Source organism: Lepidochelys kempii, chromosome 1 (assembly GCF_965140285.1).
Source record: "Lepidochelys kempii isolate rLepKem1 chromosome 1, rLepKem1.hap1, whole genome shotgun sequence".
Lineage (NCBI taxonomy): Eukaryota > Metazoa > Chordata > Testudines > Cheloniidae > Lepidochelys > Lepidochelys kempii.
In genome coordinates, this window is record NC_136380.1 from 258660002 (window position 1) to 258678684 (window position 18683).

Consider the following 18683-nt stretch of genomic DNA (forward strand, 5'->3'; position numbering starts at 1 on the left):
TTATGTAATCTGAGTAGCCCCCGTCACCTTTTCTCCTCTCCTCCTCTTCCCAGAGGGAGAAGTGTGTGCAGGGGAGTGTGTTAGAATGTATAGATAATATACACACACGTTGGTATGTGTTTATGTTAGAGAAGGCAAAGTCAAAGAAATATACTTTGCACTTGGAGCAGAAGGTGGTGAGGTTTGTGTTGGATGAATGCACTATAAGGTGGGTAGAAAGTTGGCTAGATTGTCGGGCTCAACGGGTAGTGATCAATGGCTCCATGTCTAGTTGGCAGCCAGTGTCAAGTGGAGTGCCCCAGGGTCGGTCCTGGGGCCGGTTTTGTTCAATATCTTCATAAATGATCTGGAGGATGGTGTGGTTTGCACTCTCAGCAAATTTGCGGATGATACTAAACTGGGAGGAGTGGTAGATACGCTGGAGGGCAGGGATAGGATACAGAGGGACCTAGACAAATTGGAGGATTGGGCCAAAAGAAATCTGATGAGGTTCAATAAGGATAAGTGCAGGGTCCTGCACTTAGGACGGAAGAACCCAATGCACAGCTACAGACTAGGGACCGAATGGCTAGGCAGCAGTTCTGTGGAAAAGGACCTAGGGGTGACAGTGGACGAGAAGCTGGGTATGATTCAGCAGCGTGCCCTTGTTGCCAAGAAGGCCAATGGCATTTTGGGATGTATAAGTAGGGGCATAGCGAGCAGATTGAGGGACGTGATCGTCCCCCTCTATTCGACATTGGTGAGGTCTCATCTGGAGTACTGTGTCCAGTTTTGGGCCCCACACTACAAGAAGGATGTGGATAAATTGGAGAGAGTCCAGCGAAGGGCAACAAAAATGATTAGGGGTCTGGAACACATGACTTATGAGGAGAGGCTGAGGGAACTGGGATTGTTTAGTCTGCAGAAGAGAAGAATGAGGGGGGGGATTTGATAGCTGCTTTCAACTACCTGAGAGGTGGTTCCAGAGAGGATGGTTCTAGACTATTCTCAGTGGTAGAAGAGGACAGGACAAGGAGTAATGGTCTCAAGTTGCAGTGGGGGAGGTTTAGGTTGGATATTAGGAAAAACTTTTTCACTAGGAGGGTAGTGAAACACTGGAATGCGTTACCTAGGGAGGTGGTAGAATCTCCTTCCTTAGAAGTTTTTAAGGTCAGGCTTGACAAAGCCCTGGTTGGGATGATTTAGTTGGGGATTGGGCCTGCTTTGAACAGGGGGTTGGACTAGATGACCTCCTGAGGTCCCTTCCAATCCTGATATTCTATGATTCTATGGTCCTCAATTCCTGTGGGAGTTCATTCCACAGTCTGAGAACAGCTCCTGAGAAAGCTCTGTCTCCTGTGTCTAATCTCAGGAACCTGCAGTGAAAGTGTAAGTGTGGGTATGTCTCCCTCTCTAATCTCAGTGACCTGCCCTGAATGTGTGTGTGTTTTCATTGAGGCACTGGTGGCTCACACAGATGCATGCATCAAGTAGTTTAGCCCCAGTCTGCATACATCACACAGGTGGGGCATCACTCCTGGGCTCTGTCCTTTAGAAAATAACCTCTCCCTGCAACTCTTCTTCAGAATTTCACAAGGAAACTGAGGGCAAGAAGAAAGGAAAGTTCAAGCCCATGAAGGTGCTGAAGCTGCTTGGCAATAAACATGAATCAAAGAGCAAGTCACCCAAGGAGAAAAGCTAGAGCAGGAGCAAGCCAGAAGCAAGGATGGATGCACTGCTGTCCGACTGCATCAGCCCTCCCTGTGGCTGGCTGGATACCTGCCACTGGGGCTCCTGCCTCCCACTCCTTTCCAGAAGCTGTCTCTCCCCTCTCGTCAACCCCCACATGCCAACCCCGATTTCTCCCAGGGAAACTCAGCTTTCAGCCACAGATGTGGAGTTGCCCGAAAAAGAGGAGACATGGCGAGTCTGATCAACAGTACTCCCCCTTCCTAAGGCTGTTGGGAGCCTAATCAGAGGAGCAAAGTTACTATCCACAAGCTTTGGGGAGTGGGGAGGAGGTGAAATAGCTTTAGGAGACATTACCCAGTTGTGTTTCTTATTATTATTATTTTATTATTAACTGTCTGAGCAGTAAGTAAAGGATTTTGGTGTTTGTGGGAAACTTGCACTAATCGCCCCGTCCCTCACTCTAACTGTGATAGTCACATGTGCCTCGTACTCTCTGCCTTGGGGGACTGTACACAGTTGTCCCTCCCCAACCTCCAGTTCTTTCCCTTGCAGTCAGAATTCCCACTCTTAACTTTTGTAAAAGACTCTGGGGTTTATAAGAAGGATTATTTTATTGGCTCTAAATTCACACTGAAAAACTAAACAAAAATGAAAGAACCCCCCCAAAACTTTCCATGCCTTAAGTTCCTTAAAAAAAAAAAAAAAAAAAAGTCACCACTGTCCTGTTTGTGAAGAGATTCCCCTCTCCCAACGACGCACCCCACGAGCATCAGGGCTGAGCGGTATCAATGACAGGGCTAGGTGGAACGGCTAAGGAAAAGGGATTATGGGGAGTCTAATTGGACATATCCAAGATACCCCACCCAGGACATCTAACCCTCACTGCAGCTGCTAAATAGACCCACTCTTGTGGTTTTGGGGGGGCAGGGAGGGAGGAACATTCTTTTTCCAGGGAAGGGGAAAAGAATGCAAGACTTTATTCAGGGCCAGCAAGGTTGTCCTGTTGCCTTGCTCTCTAGTGCTGCCCTCTGCCAGCTTGGGGAGTGGGGAGGGAATCTCAGCTGACCCTTCTCCAGCTTTGTCTGTATTTATAATTTTAAAAGTGCAAAAGGGGGGATTTGGGGTTTTTTTTATAGCTTCATTACTAGATGGATTCAACCCCACCCGGCTTTTTAAACCCTTGTTTGATTTGTCGTGTATATGCATTGGGGGATGGGGAGAGCAGTCTTCTCTCCTTCCTTTCTTTTTTCTGCCTTCTCTAAGGTGAGGAGCTATTTATTGAGCTGTTTGATTGGTCTGAGTTAGACACTGAGTCTTGTGGGTGTTGGTTGGTCAGCTGTTGTCTTGCCTTGTTAGCAGAGTAACTACCAGCCCAGAGCAAACTGCTGCATTCCCTTTATAAAAATACTACAGGTTTGATCCAAACCACTCTTGCTTCCAGCAGTGTCCTGGACCATTGCTGGAGTATATTTTTATACAGAAAAAATCCCTGTTTACAAAACCATTGAGGGAGCTGAGTTTATCATGTTGCTCCCAAGGGCCACCAGTACTGGTTGGGGCAGCGTACTCAGCCCCTAGGAATGGAGGGCCCCATCACACTCTTGCAACCCCCAACAGGCTGATCCAGGAGCAGTGGCCACCTTTCTATGGTCATCTCTGGGCAGGGGAGATCCCAAAGCACAACTTACCCTCTCCAAAGCAAAGCAGTCAATTTGGCCTTGTAGAGTGCGGCCGAGCCACTGTCAAAGGCCATGAGAATTGCTGCAGTCTGACACCCCCAGTCCTACTCCCTTCAGTATTTTGATTTGTAAACTGCTACACTGTACTAACTCTGGGATTGCCATTCAGCTACAGAAAAATAAAACCAGTGGAATTAAAAAACTACTGCCACCCTTTGTTGCTTATCCTTACCCGTGCTTGGCTCACCTTAGGTACCTGATTACCTCGGTAGCACATGCACCTCTTAATCTCAGGGTTATGGGTTTGAGTCCAATGTTGGGTACTTGCCTGGCTTGTGGAGGTTTGATGGATTTACTGCTGACAAATAGTTCAGCCTCTGAATTTAAGAAAAGGATGAGATTGGGGATTCCAACCGCCTCTTGGTTCAATACAGGGGTAACTGGGTGAAATTGTTTAGCTTGTGTTATGGAGGAGGTAGGACTAGTAATGATCCCTTCTGGCTTTAAAATCTATGAATACCTTGGCCCCCTGCCTTTGGCCATGTCAATCCTTGTCAAGATGTTCCAAGGGAACAGAAAACAAAGGATCATGGAACAGACTCTCCTGTGCTGTGAACCTGAACATGAACTCCTCCCTGGCCCAACCCAGTGTAGCCGTGTTTAAGCCTGCATGTTTTAGTGCATGAGCAAGAGACAAGTTCCTAGACACACACACACACACAATCTCTCCAAGATGCAATCACATTAAAATTAAGGCTAACATTTATGTAAGGCAGTGTGGTTGCTCCTCCCTCACCTGCTCTGCAGCAGTAGCTGGCAGAGTTTCCAGGGCTGTGCTGACATGAGTGATGATATGGATTCAGTGATGAGGAAGTAAACAATCACATTAATTTTCAGCTTCCACCAGAAACAACCAGAACCCCCAGAGTTTGGGCCATATAAAGGGACAGAGATTTTCCTTCCGGGTGTCTGTTGTGCAGATCAGCTTTGTTCTGACACCTTAAGGCGTGTGCCATAGGTGGAAGGAGACCTTGCTTCACCATTTTTCAGAGGCGACTGGAGCATGCTGAGGTCTTTTCATCTCCTCCTAGCCCCTCCAGAGGGAGGGAACCAGGCTAACTCCCTGATTTGGTTCACCTAACCATCAAGTTCACCCAGCCATGAAACAGCTGCCTGAAGGGAGACTAGTCAGTGTTGGTAGGATTTTGCAAAGACTTTCTCCTGTTATGTACTATGCATAAATAGTTACTGCCCTCTTGGGTTTATGCAACAGGTGCTACTGACATTCCTCCAAGAGGATCTGCCTTAGATGGATAGGCATAGACCAGTTCTGTGACCCTTCTATGGTGGAGGCCCAGCCCTGTTGGAAGGGCAAGGAAAGAAGGGGCGGGAATGGTCTGCTCTGGTGTGTGGTCGTGGTCTTGGTCTAGCTATTGGGATCAGCTTTGTTCCCTACAGGGAGGATTTTTGCCATTGCCTCTCTCACGTCCTCACTCCTCTTCTTATCGATGATCTCCATCTCCCGCAGTTTCTGCAAAGAGCAGATCAAAAAGGATGTATTGGTGAGAATGCCAGAAGCTCCTATTTCCTGCCAAGCCTGAGAATGAAGGATCCTCTTCCCCAGTGAAATTACATAGAGAAATGACAAAGGGGCTGGAGGCCTCTCTCCTGCCCCAACCTCCTAAATTCATCCCTCTTTTTCTACCTCATCCCCTAAAAGAAAATGCCGGGCTCTCCTCCTCCCAAATCGAGGCCACATCTAGTTATTGGATAGAAACCCTAGAACTCAGATCCTCCAACACCGAGGTTCCCTCAATCCAACATGCTGCAGGGGCCAGAGGGGTTCCCAAGGTACCTGTGAGATTTGAGTGAGGATGATCCCTCGATACTGCTTGCTCTGGCCCAGAGCCTCCATCTCTGCCAGGAATTCCTTCCTCTCCTGAATTTCAGTCACCACTGAGTCCAAGAGAAAGAGACATGGACAGAACCAGTCAAAGTGGGGACACACCAGCATTGCCTGAACTCTGACCTCCCCACTTCCCAGCCCTGTTAGAATGGGGGGTGGGGGGTAATATCTAGAATGACACTGACTTTGCCCTCATCACCACAGTATCTTAGCACCCCCTGCATTTAAGGATAGAAATAGCCATCTCTTTATTTCTCTCTCTTCCTGGCCTATAGGAAATACAGTTTGATTTGGGGCTGGGGCGTGTTTGTAAAAGCTTATTCAGTGCAGTGGGATGCTGGGACTCACCCCACAGGATTCTACATGCCAAAGCAGAGCAGTGGTCCAGCTAAGGCCCAGTCTACATTAAAAGTTTTGCCAACTTTATTGGTTCAGAGTGTGAAAAAAATCACGCCCCAAACTGACATAGCTATGTCAGCAAAAGTCCTACTGTAGGTGCAGTTATACTAGCAAAAAAGTGTTTTTGCCAGTGTAGCTTATTTTATATGGGGAAGTGGTATAAACTATACTGCCAAAAGCACTTTTCTGCTGGTATGAGCTGCATCTCCACTAGAAGGGTTTGCTGGTATAGCTATGGTACTGTACTACTAGTGTAGCTATATCGGCAAAACTTTCTAGTCTAGATAAGGTCTAATCCAGCATCCCACCTGCCACAACAAATCTCAGCTCACTAGTGCATGAAGCCCACCACTCTGCCTTTTGTAAGGGGCCTGTATCTAAGGCCTTCCTTTGTGCCTTGGCCTATTTCCATACGTACGTTCTTCAAACCGGTCAGGTTCAGGTATTTCCTCTTCCTCTGTCTGCACTGGCTTCTGCTGTGGCTTCTGCTCCACCATGTCCTTTCCAGTCGCTAGGATATTTTGGAGCCTTTGCTTCTCCCTCTCTAAGTCGCCTGTGGAAAATAAAGAAAACAAATATTTGCCAGACTGAGGCAGAAGTGCAGTCTCCCCACCAAGGCCCTGCTGGCAGCTGTGCCTGGACACACACAGCTGGAGATTCTATATAAGTAATTTCACAGGAAATATCTATCACGGTACATCCCATTCCCATCCTATACACAGCACGGGCACTACATGTACTGTACTGACAGCAAAAGTCCCAGCTCCATTTACATCAGTGGTCTGATATCAGTTTATAAGCCATAAAGTTATGAGAGAATTGCACTGTCACAATAAGGTAAAGTGAAATCCTGTTCTGTCAATGAGCCACCCAGCCAGCAGGCAGGGTTAGGATGTGAAGGTAGGCGCTGTCAAAAGTCCCCTCACAGCTCTGGCTTTTGTGCACCTGCCAGTGGATTAGAGAGAAGGCAGAAGGAGGTTGGAAAGCAGACAAGAGTGTTCTGGAGACTGGAGGAAAATGGGAGGAAAGGAAAGAGAGGAGGCAAAACTGATCCCTTAGCAAAATTTGCTCACTTACGAGTGGCCCGGGGTTTGAATTTCTCTCGGGTGTAGGCATCACCTGCCCGGCAGATCTCGGCAGGTCGGAGATGAGGTCTGGCCAACAGAGTGACTGAAAGACAAGGCTTTGGTGGAGAGGATGCAGGCTGTGCAAGCTGTGGTTCTTTGCTGGATGTTGGGTTGCAGTGAGTGGGCAGGGAAACACCTCCTGGGAAAGGAAGGGAAGACAATGGCAGGTTAGGAACAGCGGAGTCTGTAGGTTGGTGATATCCCTGGATCACATAATGCAGTTCCAGTATTAGTCTCATTCCCTGGACCAGTTACATGGGGAAATCCCATCCAGTCCTTATTAATAGCTACCAAATTTAGCCTTAAATGATGGAGATTAGATGGGGGGTTCAAGAGAGGAAGACTGTACTCCATGAGAGCAGCTTCCATTACTGTTGTATGATGAAAGAGATGAGAACAGCTGCGGTGGACCAAATGCTGAGGAGAAAGAAATACCACCCCCCAATTTCTTCCCATTCCTCCAGTCTATAGGCAAATACCCTCTGTAAAAAGAATGCTCTATGTATCTGGGCCGCATGAATGCTTCACCACAGCAGCTGTAAGGTGTACATAGGGGTTAGGAGCAGAAGGTCAATAAGCAGCAACCTGCAGAAGGCAGAGTGCATGTGTGGGGGTTGGGGGTGGACAAAGCTGAGGCATCACTCACGTTTCATGCAGTTCATAAGGTGGCGTTGCTGGAAATTGGTAAGTCTGGATTCCTTCATCATCACTGAAAGGAAAAAACCATCTATAAAGACCCCAGCCTGAGAACTCAGCAGAAACAGCCTGAGGAACTACCTGTTCACTTTAGGCAACCAGAACAAAAGAGGGGAACGGCTTTGGAGGAAACTCCATATTTGTAATCGAGATCCTTTGGGAAAAGACCCAAGTGATTCATGATTCCTAAAAGATTTAGGCTGAGAATTTCAAAAGTGGGTGCCTAAAGTTAGGTTACTAACTCCATGTTTACACACCTAAATAAGTGGCCTAATTTTCAAAAGTATTGGCATTCTCCCTCATAAAAAAGGAAACACCAGCTTTAAAAATGGTACATAAGGGCTGTGGTGGAGGTAAAACTGTTCTCCCAAATTCGAAAGCAAATGAGAACAGCATTTGCAGTAACAGTAGCAAGGGAACTAGTTATAAGAGCTTTAGCTGATCACCAATTGGGGGATCAGGATGGCATTACCCACATGGCATTGTAATGTGGAATTAGTACAACAAAGGGCTTTTATGTCTTCAACTTCGGCAATGGTAGGAGAAGGGAGACAGAACGAGGTTATTATTTAATATGTTGTAGAACCCAGAAGTCTGCTTGGCAATAGCTGTTGTGTAAAAATCTAGAGTGACTGACAGGTAGATTGGATTAGACAGGCACTTTACAGGAAATACACAGAAGACAGGTTCCTGCCCTGAAAAGCTTATACGCTAAATGATGGATTTGAGATGTGAGAATATAACAGAGAGCAGGAAAGAGATGGGTGAGGAATGGCATGGGTTACGGTGATACAATGATGGCTTAGGTCAGTTTAGGCAGATATACAGTTTAGTGGTTCAAATTGTGTATGTGGAGAAGAGGGGGTTGCAGAAGGGGTCTTTAGGAGTTATTTTAATAAGATGAGGAAGGAGGATGAGAGAATGGATTTAGGAAGAGCATTCCAAGCACCACAAGCAACACTGAGTACTAATGTTTTTTCTCTTCTATGTAGGTTCTTTCACCATCTTAATCACTGTGGTACCTGGGCACCTGCCAGTAGTGCATTAAGCGAGATGACTAACATCTGTTAGATGTGGTTCGTTCTCTCTTTTATCTTCGCCACGGGAGAGAACTGTGTGAGCAGTAGAGTGTTTTGGTTTGTTTTTTTTTAAATGTACATACTGCTGTTATAAATGGAACAATGATCAAGCCAGAAGCATGATATGAGTTTAAAGGGGGGTCAATGGCCTTTTCAGTGTACTCCATTCTGTCTTCCTGTTACCTTTCATCAGCTCTTTTGTTTCTTGGCCATAATGAGTTGTCCCTGGAGAATGCCAGAAACCAGTTCCTTTTGGGACAGCTGGCGCTGCTCTTCTTCCCTCCTGGGAAGACATTGTGAAACCCTGAAAATGACAGTGAGGCAAGGAGTCAGGAAATAATATTCAACTTTTAATGGTTCAACTCAAAAGAACATTCTCTCTTCACAGCCCTCAGTCATTCTAGGGTCCCATTACACAGTCTCTAGTACCTCAAAATCAATCTTAATACTTACTTAAATATAGCTAATCCATTGAAGTCTTGACCCTGGAAAAGTTACCATAGTGTTTGAGGGACTGGCTGGAATCTCCCATGCCCTTTTTTATTCTCCCCTCTGTTGCAGTGACAAACCTGCTTCCAGTTGAGAAAGGTTGTGAAACCCTAGAATCCACCATAGTCATACTAAGCACTGCTCAGAGTGGAATACCTCAACACTGCAAATTAAGATGCTGTAATTGTAGCACAGGTAGACATACCCACACTAGTTTTAATCTACAGAGCGCAGGTAACAATGGTAGAGAAAGTGTGGGAGCATGGACTTCAGCATTGTTAGCAATCCAAGTATGTGCTAAGGGTCCCCTGCAGGCTTGTGCTGGGATTGTTAGCCTGCGCTGAAGCTCATGCCACCACGTCTTCGCTGCTACAGTTACCCATGCTAGCTCAATTAAAGCTGGTGTGGGTATGCTTAAACATACTACAATTACACCTTACTTTGCAGTGAAGCCATACCATGGGATGCATGGACTCAACACATTTACATACTTGATCTCAGAACATGGCATCCATGGCACTTTCTCTCCTGAGGGGATAACAGGTTTGCTGCCTGTTCTGAATATACCTAATGTAATCTGAAGAAGAGCTCTGTGTAGCTCAAAAGCTTGTCTCTTTCACCAGAAGTTGGTCCAATAAAAGATATTACCTCACCCACCTTGTCTCCCTATAAAATCTTAGTTAATGCTGGTTTGGTCTATAGCAGGGGTAGTCAATTATTTTTGTCAAGGTCCAAATTTCTGGGTCAAGGTATACCCAAGGTCCAGGTTCCGGGGGAAATAATAAAAAAATACTAACAATAATTATAATAAGTAAATAAAATAAAAAGATTTGGGGATCTGTTCAAAAGTGTCTGGCAGTCCAGATTTGGCCCAGTCTCCCTATTGACTACCCCTGGTCTATAGTCTTCAAGGATCTTTAGCACTGCCAGACACAAACACATGCACCCTTCCACCAGTCAACTCCCACCACTGGCTGAAGGAAACATCCTTTTCCCGTCACACGGGGTGCAGTGATGTAGGTTCAGTTCACATCTGTGATACCACAGATGACACCAGCATCCAATGCCCTAGAGAAGACACCTTGCTCCACAGTACAGTGCCACGGGGGGACACTCCTCACACCTTGGCACAATGCAACAGGGAGCTGTCCTCTCACCCCACTCTGCATTGCCACAGGACAGCGTCCCACCACAATGCAATGCCATGAAACAACACCCCATCAGCCCCATTGTGTAATGCAATAGGATGGCGCCCAGAGCAATGCCGTGGGGCAACACAATAATGCAACAAAGCAAGGCCCATGACCACACAGTGCAACGGCACCTGGTGTTGCCTCCAAGCCACCACATGCCACAGGGTGATGCCCCCCCCCCACCTGACACAATAATGGCCCCTCTCATGCCCAACAAGGGTGCAATGCTGTGATGTGCCACAGCCCCTCTCCCACACAGCGGGGCACCCAGGGCGGTGCAAGGCCCCCTTCAACGGGGCCTCGCCGCCACCCGGCGCCCAGTGGGAGGGGAAAGCCTATGGGGTGACGTCCCATCAGAGGCTCGGATGCCCCAGATGGCGAGAACGAAGTGCCAAGGCCACCTTCCAGTCTCCACGGAAACCCGTGCGGGTCCCTGACTGGCGGGTGGCCCGACCCCGGGGAGGGCGGAGATTCGGGTGCTCGCAGCGATTCCTTCCACCCCGCTCGATCCGCGCGCTCACCCGAAGTTAGCGGCTCCCGTTACCATGGGAACCCGCTCCCCCGCCCGCTTCCGCTGACGTCGGCGCCGGCCCCGGAAGTGGATGATTGGAGGTCGCCGGCCGCGCTCGTGGCCTGCGAGGAGGCCCCGCCGCTGGGAGGTCTGCGGGTGGTGGCGCGCCGGGCCGGCAGCATGTCCGACAACGAGGACAAGTGAGAAAGAGGCGGCGGGGGAGGGGGGCTCGTGCCCGGGGGTGAAGGGTCAGGAGGGGCTCGGCAGGGGGCGGCCCAGCGGGGTGGGGTGAGGACGCCAAGGGACGCGGGCTAGTGCGGGGGCGGGGAGGGTGTCGAGGGCAGCGGGTGGGGGGTATTGCAGGGGAGAAGCAGGGGGGCAGTGCCGGGTGGCCCGAGGGGGGCAGCGGGGTGGGGAGGCAGCAGGGCTGCGTTCGGTTCTCCGAGGTGGGCGGCGGCAGCAGCAGCAGCAGCAGCCGCCGCCGCCGCCGCCTATCGGCTGGGATCTGGCTGTAGAGCGATAAGTGACCGTGTGTCTTTTGTCACCCACAGCTTTGATGGTGATGACTTTGACGATGTGGAGGAAGATGAAGGACTGGATGATTTGGAAAACGCAGAGGAGGTTCGTGCTCAAACCCTTCCTCCCCTCAGCACTCTGCATAGTGCCCACGTGCTTCACATAGCCTCCTTTTTTATACAGCGTTTACATTTTCCCCAGGCCACTCCCAGTTCCTGTCATCCAGGGAGCTAGTGACTGGGAATGGCAATTGAACCGAAGTCCCTACGATGGCACCTCAGGGTGCTGGCTCGTAGAGCACTCAGCTGCCATAAAAAAGATGGAGAAAAGTTGTTCTCTTGCCACAGAGGGCAGAACAAGACTCAGTGGGTTCACACTACAGCATAGCAGAGTTAGATTAAATCTCAGGAAACACTTCCTAACTGTAAGAACAATAGGACAATGGAATAGACGCCTAGGGAGGTTATGGAAACTCCTTCACTGGAGGTTTTCAAAAAGAGTCTGGATAGCCACCTGTCTTGGATGATTTAGATACAACAACTCCTGCATCTTGGTAGTGCGTTAGACTAGATGACCCTTGGGGTCCCTTCTAACCCTGTGATTCTATGATCTTGGTCCTATCACACTCTAGAGAGTGAGACACTGGGAATGGGATTAGAGCCCAAGTCTCCAATATGGAAGTTCAAAGAACCAGTTGTTAGGACACTGGACCCAGAACCTCAGAAAGCCAGTCTTGGGTATCTCTGTATATTAATCAGATAAATACACTTCCCAACTGGGCTTTCTACTCTGCCTTACTCAAAGTCCTTGGTTAGGATTCTGTGTAGACTTTAAACTTCATTCTTTGATGGTTCCACAGTCTGACAAAATCTGTTAAGGACCTAGAGCTCCCTCAATGTGCTTACAATAGCTTATATTCCTTTATTTCTTCAGGAGGGTCAAGAGAATGTAGAAATCCTTCCATCTGGAGAGAGACAGCAGGCAAATCAGAAGCGGATCACGACTCCGTACATGACCAAATATGAGCGAGCCAGAGTCCTGGGCACTCGTGCACTCCAGATAGCGTAAGTGCACTTGTTCCATGCCCCAGCCTTGGCAGTGGCATCTCATGACATTTTTCCATGTTTAAGTTATTCTTACTGTTCGGGATCTTCCATAGCTCTGAGGATTCCCCACCTGCCCTGTGAGGTTCTGTCTCATAGCTACTGCCAGCTGTGAAATGCAAGGGCTTGGAAATGGAAACTTGAGCCCCTAGACAAGTCTCTGCAGCCTTCCTAGAGCATTTTATCCAGGACAGTGCTACTGATGGCTTATGCTTTATGCCATCTGTCTCGGTTGCCTCTGAAGTGGGAGGCATTTCTCATCTGGAATCAGCCCTCTCTGCTTAAGTCAACAGGAGGGTGGGAGTAGTGTTCTAGGTGTATCTCCTTCCTTACCCAAGGGGAAACCAAACTCTGCTGAGAAACTCAGGATGTTTGCAAATGCCAAGACCCCAGGGGAAGTTCGAGTCTTCATCAACAAATGTCATAGGACTGTAGAAAGTATGAATGGAAAACATATGCCTAAACTTTTAGATTGCAATTATTTTGAGGGCAGGGACTGACTTTTACTTACTTGGGCAACAGCTGGGACAGCGGTGCCCCAGCTTGGTTAGTTTCCCCCCATTACTACACTCTAAATGTTGTTCATGTACCATCCCACCTGCTGCTCATGGAGGACTGCTTTCTGCTTTCTCTAGTGCTTTGTCCAGTCTAATTTTAAATTATGCAAGTCAATAGGTCTTGCGCTTTTTGCGAGACTGTACCACAGCCTAAGAATCTCAGCCTTAGGAAAGTTTATTTATATCCGTTTGAAATAATCCCTTTGCTTGTTTTCGTCCTGTTACTCATGGTTATACCCTTTCAAATCACCCCAAACAATTCCTCTCCCTTACACCTTACAAATAATTGTCAGTTTCAGAATGGTAGCTGTGTTATCTGTATCAGCAAAAAGAACGAGGAGTCCTTGTGGCACCTTAGAGGCACCTTGTGGCACCTTAACAAATTTATTTGAGCATAAGCTTTCGTGGGCTAAAACCCACTTCATCAGATCCATGCAGTGGAAAATACAGTAGGAAGATACATATATATATACACACACAGGGAACATGAAAAAATGGGTGTTCCCATACACACTATAACGAGAGTGATCAATTAAGGTGAACTATTATCAACAGGAGAAAAAAACTTTTGTAGTGATAATCAGGTTGGCCCATTTCCAACAGTTGACACGAAACTGAGAGTAATAGTAGGGGAGGAAAATAGTTTTACTTTGTGTAATGACCCATCCACTCCCAGTCTTTATTCAAGCCTAATTTAATGGTGTCCAGTTTGCAAATTAATTCCAATTCAGCAGTCTCTTGTTGGAGTCTGTTTTTGAAGTTGTTTTTGTTGTAATATTGCGACTTTTAGGTCTATAATCGAGTGACCAGGGAGATTGAAGTGTTCTCAGACTTGTTTTTGAATGTTATAATTCTTGATGTCTGATTTTGTGTCCATTTATTCTTTTACGTAGAGACAGTCCGGTTTGGCCAATGTACATAGCAGAGGGGCATTGTAGGTGGCTATTGAGTCTCTCCTTAGTCATTGCTTTGCAAAGATATTATTTGCCTGGCCATCATTTGGCAAAGCAATTCTTTGCATGTTCTTTTAATTCTCTGGAAGGCAAAAAAATTTAAAAAAAAAAAAAAGTTCTGAGCAATGAAGTGGGTCCACCATGGTTCAGAATCCAAAACAGGCTGGTGCCTGTTGCTACATTGTCTACTCAAGCTGTCTTTAATTCCAAATCTAGACCAGCAGCATCCCCTAGTGGCCAAGTGCACACATGCAGTAGAACCTCAGAGTTACGAACACCTTGGGAATGGAGCTTGTTTGTAACTCCCAATTGTTTGTAGCTCTGAAAAAAACATTATGGTGGTTCAGTCAAAAGGATACAACTGAACATTGACTTAATACAGCTTTGAAACTTTACTATGCAGAATAAAAATGCTGCTTTCCCCCTTTTTTTCCAGTAGTTTATGTTTAACACTATACTGTATTTGCCTTTTTGTTTTATTTTATTTTTTTTTGGTCTACTGCTGCTGCTGATTGCATACTTCTGGTTCTAAATGAGGTGTGTGGTTGACTGGTCAGTTTGTAACTCTGGTGTTCATAACTCTGAGGTTCTACTGTAATAGCACACGCTTCCTTTGCTGCCGTCTCTTAAAAGGAGAGGTATAGATAATCCTCATCTTTGACACCGCGCTCTCACATCCCCTCCAAAAAATACATTAAATTTTGAGGGGATAATGTCAGTGTGCCTTTTATTGGCTAATAAATGGTACTTATTACTGGGTTAATTTTAAAGTCACTGTTTTCTGTCCTCACATTAAAATATGTAGGAAGTGACCCCTGAAGGGGTGTGGGCTTCATTGTGAATCTCAAATCCCAGCCTGTGAGCAAAGACTGAGAGAAGGGCCTTCAACTAAAAACTCTGCCTGTGGCCACTTTTTACCCTGTCACTAACTGCCAGACATGCTACTGCCACAATAGGAAAGGATCTTGGGATGGGGATGAGAGAGATTCATGAAGAGCTTTGTCCTCCAAGCCAACAGAGACCTTACAAATCAGAATTGCACCTGTAATTCCGTCCTTCATACTCTGCTGGACTTTATCTGGGTAACAGTCATGTTTGTGAAGCAAGTATCCCCACATGCTTTACCATATTTCTTCCACTCTCTTCTGTCTCCCTCGTGATTGTGGATATCCTTCCTCTTAGGATGTGTGCTCCAGTTATGGTAGAGTTGGAAGGAGAGACAGATCCTCTGCTGATTGCAATGAAAGAACTCAAGTAAGTCCTGGAGATTTTGGCAGTGAGATATCCTTAGATTTACGTTCCTCTCCTCAACACCCCAATGATGACGGTTTATTTCCATTAGTTCCTGAGGCTACAGTTTGCACACTCTCATGATAACAGACGGGGAATACAATCTCCATGTTCATTCAGGCAATCTGTCCTTGCATCTGTGTCCCTCTAAATCAGGTTTGTGTCTAGAATGGAATTCCTGGCCTGGGAGTATGAATCCCCTTTCCTCTTTTCAGTTCGGAATCTGTTCCCAGCAGCAGGTAGCTTGGGTGTCTCTATTCTCCAGTCCTAAGAACTTCTGCAAAGTCCTACTGGTAGCAACATTTTCCTGTTTTACTTATTATATTTTGGAATTCGTATTTTTTCTTTAATAGGATCCTAAGGGCCCCATCATGAACTTGTTGGGGTCGGAGAAGTCTCTGATTGGAACTGATTCAAATGTAGCCATTTGGACAAATTCATATTTGCACATATTTCCCCTGAAAAAATAATGTTACTTAATAGATTAAAATCACTACAAACACATGGTGGCCACATTAAGAATTCCCTGACTCTCCACCTGTTCCCTCCTGTATTGTTTCTCCCTCCTTCCCAATTCCTTGTGCCATAGCTTCTGTGGCATATGAGAGAGAGAGACATGCATACACGCCTACTAGCTGCCTAGCCTGATTCCCGCCACCTCTCTGGCAGTGGAGCTTTGGATTGGTATCTGGATACTGACACACATCATTTGAATATCAACATACTCCAAAGAAGTGGATTTGTCACTTTTCATCTCCTTTCTGTAAATCATCTCACCTCTGGCTGTGTGAAAGTGTTGGGTGGAGGCTGTTGAGTGGGTGACTGGTGGGTCACAGCTCACCCTCCGTTCAGAACTCCCTGCTGGCCCAGAGTTCCGAGCACAGCCTGTGATCTAGCAGACCGGGCCATCAAATAGCAAACGGTTTCCCCACTTACACTCATCAGATACTGGTTTTTGAGTGGAACTGGTGTTTTTGTTTGGTTGGGATTTTTATGCTTCGATTCATTGTAGTTTGTCCTGCAGACTTTACACTCTCATGAGAGAGCCTTATCTTAACTGCATTCCTTCACCTTTGTCAGCAGCCAGTAACTTCTCAGTTTGTGCTCATGGCTGATCTCCTGAAACAGCCAGAGTTGGTTCTGGTCAGTGCTAGAGTGCAAGACCTGGGAAATAATCAGAGGTGTTGTAGGAAGTAGTAATTTTTCTTGACAGGGAGTGCTATGCCCTCTGTCAATACCAAGTCAATGCCTCAGGATGGTGCTAATTGAGTGCTTTGCTACTGGAGAGGCCATCTTTTGGATAAGACTTAAAACCATTATTCTGAATGCTTGTGACCATTAAAGATCCCATGTTGTTTTTCACAAACGTAGAGTTGTAAGCCTCAGGCCCTGGCCCAATTCCAATCTGGTTAATTACATTCTGCTGACTTAAAAATGCCTCATGTAGATTAAATTGAATTCAATGTTTTCTAACTTTCTGTCTTGAACTGTGGTGCACTGTTGCTGCGCACTGTTAGCAGCAGCTGCATTCTGATTTAGAGGCAGCCATTTTTGGTGGTGGTGGAAATGATCTCTGTTCTGTGCATATTTAAAATATATCTAGTACTTTGGATGAAAGATACTATGTAAATGTTAGTTGTTTATGAAATTCTTCACAACTCTCATTGCGCTATCTGAAGTGGTTTGTGGAGAACTCATCACTGTGGGTTTCCTGTCCGTCAGAACAGTAGCTTCATTTTTCAGTTCCATTGCCTCTCCCACATGCCTCTTGGGATGCGCAGTCTCGTACTGTTGTGATGTTCAGTGGCTTTAGATTGTTTCCAGTGTAGGAATTCGGCACTGCAAAGTGCTGAGCTCCTCAGTTTTTTGACTTCTTTGGGGGTCCACATCACCTTATAGGATCTGACCTTCCAAGGGAAAGAACTTTCACTATAATACCGAATCATGAGCACCCCACCACTACACCAGAAATCTGCTAATGAAACAAAACCAGTGAGTTACTAGCTCTCACCAGCATGGCACATCTGGACTTCTGTAGCTTGCTGAGAGGGTGTAATTAAAGCTTTGGCATTTCCATTTACCTCTCTGTCCTCTCTTCAGAGCTCGGAAGATTCCCATAATAATCCGCAGGTACCTGCCAGATGGAAGCTATGAAGACTGGGGTGTGGATGAGCTAATTATCACAGACTGACCTGCTTCCCGTCAATATCCCTGGTTCCTCCTTCATCTGCATATGCTTTTATTTTTGTTTATATTTGTGTAAATAAATAATAAAACCCCATTTTTAAGCAAATTGTGGGTTTTTTCCCCCCTTACACAGTTCAGTCTGCTGTGGCTGGCAGGAGATGGCCTCTTCCTCCTTTCCGTCAATTTAGATCTGTAGTTATTCCTTCCCTCTGCCTCAGCCAGCCCTGGCCTCTCTCTTTAGAAGCACAGTGCCTGTTAACTTGCTCTTAGGCTCACTGAGTAGTGTGAGGTGCCTTTCCCTCAGTGCTTCTGCCTCAGAAGCCCTGTGCTTGTAAGCTAGTGTAAAGATTGAGGGGAGCAGCTGTTCCCCCTACTTAGTGGCCCCTCATTATATTAAACCTTTGCTCTATAAAAATGATCCTGCAGCTGCCTAGCTTCCAGAAACCCTCTGAAGCAATTCTGAGCCCTCTGCCCACACCCCTTTTTACAACAGCCAGGGGTTGGAGTGGAGGAGACACCTCCATTGCCTTCCAGTAGACAGCAGGGCCTTTGTGCCCTGGAGCAGGTTGCCGTGGAAACCCCCAATTTCCTCTCTGATCAGGGCTGGCTCTGGGGGCTTCTCAGGAGTATCGTAGAGCCGCTCTCATCAAATCCCCCATTGTTTCTCCACTCCTGCCCCCCACTTCTTATCAATCACCAGGATCCCCTTTCAGTGGCAATGCCCCAGCAGGAAGCGCAGTTGCCGGCCTGAATCCCCACCAACTGGGAACCTGTTCAACAACTATAAGCGCAGTCTGTGCTTCTACTACATATACAGTCATCCCCTCACCCCATAAGTCTACCAATGTCTTAGCCATTGCCCTACTGTATGTATATGTGCCTTCCCCACCCCCACCCCTACAATAGTTAGAGAACCATTAACAGTTTGAGTATTTTTAAACAGTCTGACTGGTTAAGAAGTGGTGAAGTTGTCCTTTAAGACAGCAACAGTCACGTTAACCTCCACTGCTGACGTGGTCCAAGAGAGGAGCACAAATAGGGGCCCACTCCTCTGCCACTAAGAGAAGCTGTTTCTCCATGGTAAAGTCCTTACGGGCCTAAAGACTGCTGCTGCCTCTAGATTTTGCCCCGAAGCCTTTGTGTGTGTGTGTTAGGACTTCAGCTCTTGGGGCAAAAAAGCCAACAGGAGGGTAGAACAGCTAGTGCCTTTCATCAGGGCTGATTGCATTCTTAAAAATTGCTCTTGGGTTTAAAAAGAACAAAACCACCACCAATCTTTGGTTGTGCATGCTGCCCTCTGCTGTCGGTTCATACCTGAATCACAGGA

At 46.8% G+C, this 18683-nt stretch overlaps 3 protein-coding genes across 8 annotated transcripts in view; 2 read left to right on the forward strand and 1 right to left on the reverse strand.

Moving 5' to 3' along the window:
- Nucleotides 1–3555, forward strand: part of MICALL1 (MICAL like 1) — a 29755-nt gene extending 26200 nt beyond the window's left edge. For all 4 annotated transcript variants that reach the window (XM_073325923.1, XM_073325900.2, XM_073325934.2 and 1 more), the window contains one exon: nt 1566–3555. In XM_073325923.1, the coding sequence (XP_073182024.1) occupies nt 1566–1681 (116 nt within the window). In that variant the 3' untranslated portion in view covers nt 1682–3555. The remainder of the gene's footprint in view (nt 1–1565) is intronic.
- On the reverse strand, nt 2029–10999 carry C1H22orf23 (chromosome 1 C22orf23 homolog). 3 transcript variants are annotated; one of them, XM_073325962.1, is made up of 7 exons: nt 10761–10999; nt 8741–8861; nt 7429–7491; nt 6733–6921; nt 6074–6208; nt 5206–5306; nt 2029–4881 (listed from the first exon to the last, which is right to left on the reverse strand). In XM_073325962.1, exons 2-7 carry the CDS (start codon nt 8850–8852, stop codon nt 4777–4779), a joined length of 705 nt encoding a protein of 234 aa, XP_073182063.1. In that variant the 5' UTR covers nt 8853–8861; nt 10761–10999; the 3' UTR covers nt 2029–4776. The 3 variants fall into 3 exon arrangements, with proteins under 3 accessions (XP_073182063.1, XP_073182072.1, XP_073182082.1); XM_073325971.2 differs by lacking the exon at nt 10761–10999 and adding an exon at nt 10641–10728; XM_073325981.2 differs by lacking the exon at nt 10761–10999 and adding an exon at nt 9011–9241.
- Nucleotides 10811–17450, forward strand: POLR2F (RNA polymerase II, I and III subunit F). The gene is made up of 5 exons (XM_073325997.1): nt 10811–10950; nt 11302–11371; nt 12200–12330; nt 15062–15133; nt 17270–17450. Exons 1-5 carry the CDS (start codon nt 10931–10933, stop codon nt 17358–17360), a joined length of 384 nt encoding a protein of 127 aa, XP_073182098.1. The 5' UTR covers nt 10811–10930; the 3' UTR covers nt 17361–17450.
- The last annotated feature ends 1233 nt before the right edge of the window (nt 17451–18683 follow it).

Excerpts from the sequence above, each read along its gene's own strand:
- C1H22orf23 (XM_073325962.1), bottom strand. The coding sequence starts at position 8,852 with ATGTCTTCCCAGGAGGGAAGAAGAGCAGCGCCAGCTGTCCCAAAAGGA. Across the intron at positions 6,922-7,428 it reads CCTTATGAACTGCATGAAAC|GAGGTGTTTCCCTGCCCACT; the intron begins GTGAGTGATGCC and ends TTCCTTTCCCAG. Across the intron at positions 4,882-5,205 it reads TCCTCACTCAAATCTCACAG|AAACTGCGGGAGATGGAGAT; the intron begins GTACCTTGGGAA and ends TGCTCTTTGCAG.
- POLR2F (XM_073325997.1), top strand. The coding sequence starts at position 10,931 with ATGTCCGACAACGAGGACAA. Across the intron at positions 11,372-12,199 it reads ATTTGGAAAACGCAGAGGAG|GAGGGTCAAGAGAATGTAGA; the intron begins GTTCGTGCTCAA and ends TTATTTCTTCAG. Across the intron at positions 12,331-15,061 it reads ACTCGTGCACTCCAGATAGC|GATGTGTGCTCCAGTTATGG; the intron begins GTAAGTGCACTT and ends CCTTCCTCTTAG.